General features: G+C 46.2%; 1 protein-coding gene across 3 annotated transcripts in view; it reads left to right on the top strand.

The window, feature by feature from the left end:
• The window catches only part of LOC139449356 (protein phosphatase methylesterase 1-like), a 71,084-nt gene that overhangs the window by 41,828 nt on the left and 16,064 nt on the right, over positions 1-13,192 (top strand). For all 3 annotated transcript variants that reach the window (XM_071230687.1, XM_071230688.1, XM_071230686.1), the window contains exons 10-11: positions 6,939-7,086; positions 12,793-12,850. In XM_071230687.1, the coding sequence (XP_071086788.1) occupies positions 6,939-7,086; positions 12,793-12,850 (206 nt within the window). The remainder of the gene's footprint in view (positions 1-6,938; positions 7,087-12,792; positions 12,851-13,192) is intronic.

Here is a 13,192-nt window from a genome sequence, read left to right as displayed (position 1 = left end):
CACATCTAGTGTCGCACTGGGACATCATGTCTAGTGTCGCACTGGGACATCATGTCTAGTGTCACTGGGACATCATGTCTTCTGCCACTGGGACATCATGTCTAGTGTCACTGGGACATCATGTCTTCTGTCACTGGCACGTTATGTCTAGTGTCACACTGAGACATGCCTAGTGTCACACCCGGACATGTCTAGTGCTGGGATGTCATCTCTAGTGTCATATCTAGTGTCACACTGTGACATCATGTCTAGTGACGCACTGGAACTTCATGATTTGTGTCACTGGGACGTCATGTCTAGTGTCACCCTGGGACATTGTGTCTAGTGTCGCACTGAGACATCATGTCTAGTGTCACACTGGGACTCCATGTCTAGTGTCACTGGGACATCATGTCTTCTGTCACTGGGACATCATGTCTTCTGTAACTGGGAAGTCATGCCTAGTGTCACACTGAGACATGTTTAGTGACACACTGGGACATCATGCCTAGTGTCACACTGTGACATCATGTCTAGTGTCACTGTGACATCATGTATTGAGTCACACTGGGACGTCATGTCTCTTGTCGTACTGGGACACAACATTTAGTTTAGCACTGGGACGTCACGTCTAGTGTCGCACTGGGACATTATGTCTAGTGTCACACTGGGACATCATGTTTAGTGTCACACTGAGACATCATGCCGAGTGTCACACTGGGATGTCATGCCTAGTGTCACACTGTGACATCATGCCTAGTGTCACACTGGGACTCCATGCCTAGTGTCACACTGGGACTCCCTGTCTAGTGTCACACTGGGACATCATGTTTAGTTTCACACTGGGACGTCACGTCTAGTGGTGCACTGGGACGCCACATTCAGTTTCGCACTGGGACGTCACTTCTGGTTTTGCACTGGGACATCATATGTAGTGTCGCATTGGGACATCATGTCTAGTGTCGCACTGGGACTTCACATCTGATGTCGCATGGGAAATCATGTCTTGTGTCACACTGGAATGTTATCTCTCGTGTCCCACTTGGATGTCATGTCTAGTGTCACACTTGGATGTCAAGTCTTGTGTCACACTGGGACATCTAGCTAGTGTCACACTGGGACATCATGTCTAGTAGTCAGTTGGCCACCAGTGGAAAAGAGGCTTAGTTTAGATTTTAGTTCCCACATTTTCCTGTATACCTTAAACCTTTTCTATTGCATAAATGAGGTATCTGTACACAATTTTCATTGGGTAGTAAGCTTTCAAGTGTGTGCAGGAATTTTCAGGGGGTCAAAATTGCATAAATTGAAGGAGAAATGCATAATTGGCTGTAACATTTTTATTAAGTCATTAGACTATCCAAATTATGTCTTTGATTACAGGTAATATGTTCGGTTATCTGAATTTGGCAAACATTTTGTTTCATTTAACTGTTATTCTAAATCTCAGTTTAAACATTGGTAAAAATCATGTTTTTTTACTTCAATTTCAAATCTTGTGAGTAGGTAAAACACTAATTCCATTGAATTGGGACAATAAAACCACTATAACTGGGTATTAAAATCTACCTTAACCATTGTACTATTCTATACAAAAAACAAAATGAAAATATATTACATAGGGGTTGAGATATTGTATACAATGTTACCCCACCCCCCAAAAAACAAATTTGACGAAAATTGCTTATTGAGATATGGTGGTAGATGATGTTGCTGTAGTGGATGAGTGGGATAATTGCAACAATGCTTAAAAACACCAAAATAGTAAACTCATAAAGAAAAATGATGTTTCAAGTTTTTCCGTGAGCATTTATGGTGGCCATCTTGAATTTCAAGATGGCCGCCATTTTTACCCGTTTTCAAAATCAAGATCTTATATAGTTCTTCAACATGGTCATGTAATATATCATATGAAAGCTTTTCACATTGTCTTTTCAATGATATACAATATTCACTGACTCCTGTGGTAAATTGATCCCCAACAATGAAAAAAGGAAATATTGAAATCTAATTTCTCTCGCGACTTCAACCCATACCCAAATTTAGATTTAAATTAAAATGGACATATTTTCACTCAAAATTGTAGATATACTGCACTTTAGTTCTTCAATATGGTTATGTAATATGTCATATGAAAGCTTTTTTACATTGTCTTTTCAATGATGTACCTTATTCACCGACTTCTGTGGTAATCTTATCCCCCAATAATACAACAAATGATATATCGAAAGCTATTTTCTCTAGAAACACCAATCAACCTCCAAAGTTGTATTTCACTCAAAATTGTAGATATACTACACTTTTGTCTGAGCATTTCACTAGTTTATCGTTTGAGTGAAAAAAACATGAGAATACTTCTAGTATTAGGAAGCCTTGAAAATTACATCACAGAGTCAAGGGCTGTGAAATAATGTCACCTCTAGTCACCGTCAGAGTCCATCTCTTCTGGAGAGGTAGGTAAGTTGCTTCTGTTTAGGCATGACATGGCACAACTGCATCCAAGGGAACATCCCATGATGTTCTTGGCGTAACTACACCTGGATGAGGAGCATCTGTCTGTTGTGCATTTACAGGTGAGCAATTCTAGACACAGTGCTTGCATTCGTTTCTGGGTCATTGGGATGGGTTCTCAGTGGACGACCTCCTATACCCTTCTGGTGGTGGAATGTCAGCCTTTCCTTTGTGTGCAGAACACCATGTGATGCACTGGTGCTGACATCTGAGTAGAGGTTGTGTGGTGGGAGTTCTTCTAGGTCTCCAACTCTGTGGAACATGTCAGCTGTAAGTGTATTAATGCTAGTTGCAGTCGATGCTGTATTGTACACTTTGAGGACAACTGTTTCTGTCTTTTTCATGTTGAAGGCACTAGTTCCTTCTGCTGGTTGCAACAATTATGGTTGTGCGATAAATATGTTCTAGGTCGGCTTCTTGCCATAACCACTGAACTGGCTTGTTGTGTCACAACCATGACCGCATGGAGTGCTGGTAGAGCTGCTACAACATCTGGAGTGAGAGATTGATGTACATCATCAATTTGTATAAATAGAGGGTCCTTTGCAGTACCTGCACCCATCTATATCTGAGCACATCAGTGTCTCGGTTGTGAATGACAGACAATGAGGTCGTATACATTGCAGGAGGCATCCATGACATGCCTCATCATTCGTGTATCTGCCTATTCATGTGCTTATAGTAGATTTGGTATTGCTGCAGATTGATCTAAGGAAGATATTACATCATCATGGTATGTATCGAGGGGACAAGCTTTTGTCAGAGTTTATTGACAATCAATTGGCGGATAATGCTGAGAGTATTCATGACAAAATATCACAAAATATGTCCAACAGTACATGATCCACACTGTACACCATGCAGGTATCAAAGAAGTCAACTCAAACCAATACCTTTAAGCAAGGAAGAAAACTTTTCAGAAGGTTGCTGAATGCCACCCACAGTGGGAGAGAAGTAAACGTACCACATCTTCTAACACATGAGCTGTCCCAGACCCCACCTACCCTGGCAACAACAGATGGTCTACTTTGTACAACAAAGCTGCATTATCACATTTGCTTGTAGATTCTCATGTTACCATCAACTGATGACACAACATGCATTGTTATTTCTGGCATGGCTCTTGTAAAGGCTATAGGAAAACCAAGCAAAGCTAGGACCTTTGGAGATTTGGCTGATGTTTTCAATTGGAATGTGCTGAAGAACTTCGGTGAAACTTAAGTCGATGGTGTCTTTGACCAATTTGTTGCAAAGTCAGTAAAATCTGCAACTCGGACAAAAAGAGGTGATCGATCAAAGAAAATTCGAAGAATAATAGATTAATGAGACATCCTTCTGCTGACTACATTGTCCAGTTTTATTGAAATGAACAAGCAAAATTTGATACAATTCTTGACCACAGAATTGCACACACAGGCACAGCATCTCCATCATAATCATCAAATCATCATCATTGCAGGTGGATTAAGCAGCCCAGATACAGCAGTATCTCCCATAGATCAATCTGAAGCAATGCCAAATCAACTGTCAACACATAAAGAGGCAGATACACGAATGGTGATCAGTGTCATGGATGCCTCCTGGAATGGATACGACCAAAGTGTCATTCACAGCCAGGGCAGTGATGTGTTGAAACATAATATCATCAAATCATTATCATTGCAGGTGGATTAAGCAGCCCAGATACAGCAGTATCTTCCATAGATCAATCTGAAGCAATGCCAAATCAACTGTCAACACATAAAGAGGCAGATACACGAATGGTGATCAATGTCATGGATGCCTCCTGGAATGGATACGACCAAAGTGTCATTCACAGCCGGGGCACTGATGTGTTGAAACATAATAAACATCGGTTTTCTGCTCAGATATGAATGGGTGCATATCAGTTGATGATGTACATCAATGTATCATTCTCTCTGATGTTGTATTAGCTCTACCAGCATTCCATGCGGTCACAGGTTGTGGACCTGGAACATATTTATCGCACAACCATATTTGTTGCAACCAACAGAAGAAACTGGTGCCTTCAACATGAAAAAGACAGAAACAGTTGTCCTCAAAGTGTACAATACAGCATCGACTGCAACTAGCATTATTACACTTACAGCTGACATGTTCCACAGAGTTGGAGACCAAGAGGAACTCCCACCACACAACCTCTACTTTAGTCATGACTAAACAGAAACAAATAAACTACCTCTCCAGATGAGACGGACTCTGACGGTGACTCGAGATGACTTTATTTTACATTTTACTTTTAATACTTCATAATACTAGAAGTATTCTCATGTTTGTTTCTTCACTAATGTTATAAACAAGTGAAATGCTCAGACAAAAGTGCAGTATATCTACAATTTTGAGTGAAAATATGTCCATTTTAATTTAAATCTAAATTTGGGTAAAGTTGCGAGAAATTAGCTTTCAATATTTCCTTTTTTCATTGTTGGGGATCAATTTACCACAGGAGTCAGTGAATATTGTATATCATTGAAAAGACAATGTGAAAAGCTTTCATATGATATATTACATGACCATGTTGAAGAACTATATAAGATCTTGATTTTGAAAACGGGTGAAAATGGCGGCCATCTTGAATTTCAAGATGGCCATCATAAATACTCACGGAAAAACTTGAAACATCATTTTTCTTTATGAGTTTACTATTTTGGTGTTTTTAAGCATTGTTGCAATTATCCCACTCATCCACTACAGCAACATCATCTACCACCATATCTCAATAAGCAATTTTCATCAAATTTGTTTTTTGGGGGGTGGGGTAACATTGTATACAATATCTCAACCCCTATGTAATATATTTTCATTTTGTTTTTTGTATAGAATAGTACAATGGTTAAGGCAGATTTTAATTCCCAGTTGTAGTGGTTTTATTGTCCCAATTCAATGGAATTAGTGTTTTACCTACTCACAAGATTTTAAAATTGAAATAAAAAACATGATTTTTACCAATGTTTAAACTGAGAATCGGAATAACAGTTAAATGAAACAAAATGTTTGCCAAATTCAGATAACCGAACATATTACCTGTAATCAAAGACATAATTTGGATAGTCTAATGACTTGCCAATTTTGTCAAATTACGCATTTTTCCTTCAATTTATGCAATTTTGATCCCCTGAAAATTCCTGTACACACTTGCAAGCTTACTACCCAATGAAAATTGTGTACAGATACCTCCTTTATGCAATAGAAAAGGTTTAAGGTATACAGGAAAATGTGGGAACGAAAATCTTGTTTTTCACCCCTGGCCAACTGACCATAGTGTCACACAGAGATGTAATGTCTATTGTAACACTGGGACACCACCTCTAGTGTCACACTAGGACATCATGTGTAGTGTCACACTGGAACATCATGTCTAGTGTCACACTCAGATGTCATGTTTAGTGTCACACTGGAATGTAATCTCACTTGGACGTCATGTCTAGTGTCGCACTTGGATGTCAAGTCTTGTGTCACACTGGGACATCATGTCTAGTGTCACACAGAGATTAAATGTCTATTGTAACACTGAGACACCACCTCTAGTGTCACACTAGGACATCATGTCTAGTGTCACACTGGGATGTCATGTCTTGTGTCACACTGGAATGTAATCTCTTGTGTCCCACTTGGATGTCATGTCTTGTGTCACACTGGAATGTAATCTCTTAGGTCACACTGGGATGTCATGTCTTGTGTCACACTGGAATGTAATCTCTTGTGTCCCACTTGGATGTCATGTCTTGTGTCACACTGGAATGTAATCTCTTGTGTCACACTGGGATGTCATGTCTTGTGTCACACTGGAATGTAATCTCTTGTGTCCCACTTGGATGTCATGTCTTGTGTCACACTGGGACATCATGTCTAGTGTCGCACTGGAACTTCATGTCTAGTGTCACTGGGATATAATGTTTTGTGAAGCACTGAAAGTCATGTCTAGTGTTGCACTGGGGCATCATGTCTAGTGTCACTGGGATATAATGTTTAGTGTAGCACTGTAAGTCATGTCTGGTGTTGCATTGGGACATCATGTCTAGTGTTACTGGGATGTAATGTTTTGTGAAGCACTGAAAGTCATGTCTGGTGTTGCACTGGGGCATCATGTCTAGTGTCATTCCTAGTGTCACACTGGGATGTCACCTCAAGTGTCACACTGGGATGTTATGTCTAGTGTCATGTCTAGTGTTGCACTGGGATGTCACCTCTAGTGTCACACTGGGATGTTATGTCTGGTGTCATGTCTGGTGTTGCATTGGGACATCATGTCTAGTGTCACTGGGATATAATGTTTTGTGAAGCACTAAAAGCCATGTCTAGTGTTGCGCTGGGGCAACATGTCTAGTGTCACATTGGGATGTCACCTCTAGTGTCACACTGGGATGTTATGTCTAGTGTCATGTCTAGTGTCGCACTGGGTCATCAAGCCGTTGTAACTGTTCCAGATCTGATACTAATGAGACAGCATCATCTGAGCTGGAGCACATGCATGAAGAGTCTCCATCTTCTATTGGTTCCATACAGGAGGAAGATGAGGAAGAGAGTGGTGGACCCCCACTCCCTCCACCCCAGGCTTCCTTTACACAACCACAGGTATGGCTGGGTGGGTGTACAGGTATGGCTGGGTGGGTGTACAGGTATGGCTGGGTGGGTGTACAGGTGTGGCAGGGTGGGTGCACCTTGGAGGCCTGGGTGGGTGTACAGGTGTGGCAGGACGGGTGTACAGGTGTGGCAGGGTGGGTGTACAGGTATGGCTGGGTGGGTGTACAGGTATGGCTGGGTGGGTGTACACATATGGCTGGGTGGGTGTTCAGATGTGGCAGGTTGGGTGTAGGTATGACAAGGTGGGTGTACAGAGAGAGCAGGGTGGGTGTACAGGGAGAGCAGGGTGGGTGTACAGGTGTGGCTGGATGGGTGTACAGGTGTGGCTGGTTGGGTGTACAGGGAGAGCAGGGTGGGTGTACAGGGAGAGCAGGGTGGGTGTACAGGGAGAGCAGGGTGGGTTTACAGGGAGAGCAGGGTGGGTGTACAGGGAGAGCAGGGTGGGTGTACAGGGAGAGCAGGGTGGGTGTACAGGGAGAGCAGGGTGGGTGTACAGAGAGAGCAGGGTGGGTGTACAGGGAGAGCAGGGTGGGTGTACAGGGAGAGCAGGGTGGGTGTACAGAGAGAGCAGGGTGGGTGTACAGGGAGAGCAGGGTGGGTGTACAGGGAGAGCAGGGTGGGTGTTCTGGTAGGGCAGAGTGGGTGTACAGAGAGGGCAGGGTGGGTGTACAGAGAGGGCAGGGTGGGTGTACAGAGAGGGCAGGGTGGGTGTTCTGGTATGGCAGAGTGGGTGTTCAGGGAGGGCAGAGTGGGTGTACAGAGAGGGCAGGGTGGGTGTACAGAGAGGGCAGGGTGGGTGTTCTGGTAGGGCAGAGTGGGTGTACAGAGAGGGCAGGGTGGGTGTACAGAGAGGGCAGGGTGGGTGTACAGAGAGGGCAGGGTGGGTGTTCTGGTATGGCAGAGTGGGTGTTCAGGGAGGGCAGAGTGGGTGTACAGAGAGGGCAGGGTGGGTGTACAGAGAGGGCAGGGTGGGTGTTCTGGTAGGGCAGAGTGGGTGTTCAGGGAGGGCAGAGTGGGTGTACAGAGAGGGCAGGGTGGGTGTACAGAGAGGGCAGGGTGGGTGTACAGAGAGGGCAGGGTGGGTGTACAGAGAGGGCAGGGTGGGTGTACAGAGAGAGCAGGGTGGGTGTTCTGGTAGGGCAGAGTGGGTGTTCAGGGAGGGCAGAGTGGGTGTACAGAGAGGGCAGGGTGGGTGTACAGAGAGGGCAGGGTGGGTGTACAGAGAGGGCAGGGTGAGTGTACAGGTGTGGCAGGGTGGGTGTACAGAGAGAGCAGGGTTGGTGTACAGAGAGAGCAGGGTGGGTGTACAGGGAGAGCAGGGTGGGTGTACAGAGAGAGCAGGGTGGGTGTACAGAGAGGGCAGGGTGGGTGTACAGTGAGGGCAGGGTGAGTGTACAGGTGTGGCAGGGTGGGTGTACAGAGAGAGCAGGGTTGGTGTACAGAGAGAGCAGGGTGGGTGTTCTGGTAGGGCAGAGTGGGTGTACAGAGAGGGCAGGGTGGGTGTACAGAGAGGGCAGGGTGGGTGTACAGAGAGAGCAGGGTGGGTGTTCTGGTAGGGCAGAGTGGGTGTTCAGGGAGGGCAGAGTGGGTGTACAGAGAGGGCAGGGTGGGTGTACAGAGAGGGCAGGGTGGGTGTACAGAGAGGGCAGGGTGAGTGTACAGGTGTGGCAGGGTGGGTGTACAGAGAGAGCAGGGTTGGTGTACAGAGAGAGCAGGGTGGGTGTACAGGGAGAGCAGGGTGGGTGTACAGAGAGAGCAGGGTGGGTGTACAGAGAGGGCAGGGTGGGTGTACAGTGAGGGCAGGGTGAGTGTACAGGTGTGGCAGGGTGGGTGTACAGAGAGAGCAGGGTTGGTGTACAGAGAGAGCAGGGTGGGTGTTCTGGTAGGGCAGAGTGGGTGTACAGAGAGCAGGGTGGGTGTACAGCGAGAGCAGGGTGGGTGTACAGGGAGAGCAGGGTGGGTGTACAGCAGGGGTCCGGAAACCGTCATATGCGCCGGACATGTCCGATTGGGAATCTCAAATGTCCGGTCTAAAATATTGCTTACCGGACATTTAAATTTTTCTGTCAGGACATTTTAAAAAGTATAGTCCGGACATTCTTAAATTTTGACCGGACATGATCAACAGTTAGGACTGAGCAATTTCTGTCTGCAGTTGTAACACAATGAAGATTATCTACACTGACAAGCTTTGTTTGTTTTGATTGCTGTAAATACATCGTACCTAGAATGATAGTCCAATCGGTCAATCACTGTAATAGGCAATAAACTGAGTTGACACTGATTAATCGAGGATTTATTACTGAGAACATCTTGTTAATTTGAGTAAAATGTATTTACAACTGTACATAAATACCTTGCATCATCGATGTACCTCATTATCCCCACAATGCTATGATACGTAACCTCAGTCAAGAAGCGAAAGCGTGACGACAGCCAGTCGACCGATGCAGATCAGTCGAGCGGATCTGCCAAACCCTCAAAGTCTGAATGATCATTTTGTAAGTCGTGGCTAACGACTTTCACTTGGTTGACATACAACGAGGATTTGCAGATTTTATTGTTTTCAGTAGCTAGTCGTATATTGAATCTTGATTGACCGCCATTTTGCTTTCTGTGATGATCGATAACAAAATTTTGTTATGGTCAATAATTAAGTACAGATGAAAAAGTATTCAAATAACTACTGCTATCAACGATAGTTTAGGATTTATGATTATATTATCTGTCTTGTTTTAAATAATCTTTAGTTTAAAAAAAAAACTTTTCCCGTGAGGTCACGTGATAACCAAATATGGGATAATAGTCTCGATCCAAATGTTACAACGCGTACACTCTAGCAGACTCATGAATATTAATTAGACCGTTCACAACGTTGACAGATCGTTATTATAACAGAAACAAACGAATGTTTTCCATATATATCTAAAATGATATTATTTGTTATTAATTGTCCGGTGAATTAAACAATTTAAATTGAAACAATTCATAATTCATCATATTATGAATACGTAACAACTTGTAATTTGTGTGTAAAAAGTCGTACTAAAACACGCTGTTTGAAGGGGGCGTGGCATAAATGTAAATGTCCGATTGGGATTTTAAATTTTCCGGACCCCTGGTGTACAGGGAGGGTGGGTGAAAAAAGAGAGCAGGGTTGGTGTGCAGGTGTTGCAGGACGGGTGTACAGGTGTGGCATGGTGCGGGTATAGGGAGGGCTGGGTGGGTGTACAGGTGTGGCAGGGTGAGTGTACAGAGAGGGCAGGGTGGGGGTACAGGGAAAACAGGGTTGGTGGACAGAGAGGGCAAGGTGGGGGTACAGGGAGAGCAGGGTGGGTTTACAGGGAGAGCTGGGTGGGTGTATAGGTGTGGCAGGACGGGTGTACAGGTGTGGCAGGGTGGATGCACCTTGGAGGCCTGGGTGGGTGTACAGGTGTGGCAGGACGGGTGTACAGGTGTGGCAGGGTGGGTGCACCTTGGAGGCCTGGGTGGGTGTACCGGGAGAGCAGGGTGGGTGTACAGAGACAGCAGGGTTGGCGTACAGGGCGAGCAGGGTGGGTGTACAGAGAGGGCAGGGTGGGTGTACAGGGAGAGCAGGGTGGGAGGGCAGGTTGGGTTTACAGATGTAGCCGGATGGGTGCACAGGTAGGGCCAAGTGGGTGTACAGGGAGGGCAGGGTGGGTGTACAGAGAGAGCAGGGCGGGTGTACAGAGAGGGCAGGGCGGGTGTACAGGGAGAGCAGGGTGGGTGTACAGGGAAAGCAGGGTGGGTTTACAGATGTAGCTGGATGGGTGCACAGGGAGGGCCAAGTGGGTGCACAGGGAGGGCAGGGTGGATGTACAGAGAGCAGAATGGGTGTACTGAGAGAGCAGGGTGGGTGTACAGATATGGCAGGATGGGTGTACAGATGTGGCAGGGTGGGTGCACAGGGAGACAGGGTGGGTGCACAGGGAGGCAGGGTGGGTGTACAGATATGGCACAATGGGTGTACAGGTGTGGCAGGGTGGGTGTAAAGGGAGGGCAGGATGGGTGTACAGGGAGAGCAGGGTGGGTGTACAGAGAGGGCAGGGTGGGTGTACAGGGAGAGCAGGGTGGGTGTACAGAGAAGGCAGGGTGGGTGTACAGGTGTGGCACTGTTGGTGTACAGGGAGAAAAGGGTGGGTTTACAGATGTGGCCGGATGGGTGCACAGGGAGGGCCAAGTTGGCAGGGTGGGTGTACAGGTGTGGCTGGGTGGGTGTACAGAGAGAGCAGGGTGGGTGTACAGGGAGAGCAGGGTGGGTGTACAGGTGTGGCAGGGTGGGGGTATAGGGAGGGCTGGGTGGGTGTACAGATGTGGCAGGGTGAGGGTACAGGTACAGGGTTGGGTGTACAGGGAGGGCTGGTTGGGTGTACAGGGAGGGCTGGTTGGGTGTACAGGGAGAGTTGGGTGGGTTTACAGGTGTGGCAGGGTGTGGGTACATGGATGGCCAAGTGGATGTAAGGTTGATGAAGGTGGTTGTGTGTTTTAGAGTGTAAGGCTGATGAAGGGGTGGGGTGGGGGGGAGTGCTGTACAGGGAGGGCAGGTGAGAGGGGGTAGACTGTAAGGTTGATGAAGGTGGTTGTGTGTTTTAGAGTGTAAGGCTGATGAAGGGGTGGGGTGGGGGGGAGTGCTGTACAGGGAGGGCAGGTGAGAGGGGGTTGACTGTAAGGTTGATGAAGGTGGTTGTGTGGTTTACAGTTTGGAGTGGTGCTGTACAGGGAGGGCAGGTGAGAGGGGGTAGACTGTAAGGTTGATGAAGAGGGTTGTGTGGTTTACAGTGTGGAGAGGTGCTGTACAGGGAGGGCAGGTGAGAGGGGGTAGACTGTAAGGTTGATGAAGAGGGTTGTGTGGTTTACAGTTTGGAGTGGTGCTGTACAGGGAGGGCAGGTGAGAGGGGGTAGACTGTAAGGTTGATGAAGAGGGTTGTGTGGTTTACAGTGTGGAGAGGTGCTGTACAGGGAGGACAGGTGAGAGGGGGTAGACTGTAAGGTTGATGAAGAGGGTTGTGTGGTTTACAGTTTGGAGTGGTGCTGTACAGGGAGGGCAGGTGAGAGGGGGTAGACTGTAAGGTTGATGAAGAGGGTTGTGTGGTTTACAGTTTGGAGTGGTGCTGTACAGGGAGGGCAGGTGAGAGGGGGTAGACTGTAAGGTTGATGAAGAGGGTTGTGTGGTTTACAGTGTGGAGAGGTGCTGTACAGGGAGGGCAGGTGAGAGGGGGTAGACTGTAAGGTTGATGAAGAGGGTTGTGTGGTTTACAGTTTGGAGTGGTGCTGTACAGGGAGGGCAGGTGAGAGGGGGTAGACTGTAAGGTTGATGAAGAGGGTTGTGTGGTTTACAGTGTGGAGAGGTGCTGTACAGGGAGGGCAGGTGAGAGGGGGTAGACTGTAAGGTTGATGAAGGTGGTTGTGTGGTTTACAGTGCGGAGAAGTGCTGTACAGGGAGGGCAGGTGAGAGGGGGTAGTCTGTAAAGCTGACACCGAAACGTCGCTCCTAATTGTATTAAAGAAGTTGTTCTTCCCTATATCTTTTCCTTACTTAGTACTCGAACTTCTAAATGCCTCTCAAAGAAAGGATATAGGCCTTTGTAGGAGTCTAGCAGACAGTCTACAAAGCATTACTTAGCATTTATTTCAACAGTAATTATAGAGTGTAGTTTTAATTTACTTGTCTTTCAGAGCAGTAGCAGCTACACATGGAGAATAGATTTATCAAAGACAGAACAGTTTTGGAAAGGTAAGTTCCCTCTCACATTCTTGTTAAAGACAGATTTTACATAGGCCTTGCTTGTAGACTATGCTATACTGATAGTTCTTGAAGTGTACACCATGTGTAGCAACTCTACTAGACAAGTTACATATATAGATCTGTAGAGATCTGCAGCCCACTTTACAGAGGCTTCAGCAGTGTGCTCTAATAGCTGCTACTACATGGCATCTAGCATCTTCTGTAACTATAAATGACAACACAGTCAGCTTGTGTAGCCTAGAGTGCTTTCCCTCACTGGTGGAGATTGCAGCATATGTCTGTTTACAGGCTGGTGGAGATTGTAACATGTGTCTGTTTACAGGCTCATGG

Source organism: Haliotis cracherodii, unplaced genomic scaffold (assembly GCF_022045235.1).
Source record: "Haliotis cracherodii isolate W230 unplaced genomic scaffold, xgHalCrac1.p SCAF_8, whole genome shotgun sequence".
NCBI lineage: Eukaryota > Metazoa > Mollusca > Gastropoda > Lepetellida > Haliotidae > Haliotis > Haliotis cracherodii.
The sequence above is the reverse complement of the archived record's forward strand: the minus strand, read 5'-3'. Positions and strand labels throughout refer to the sequence as shown.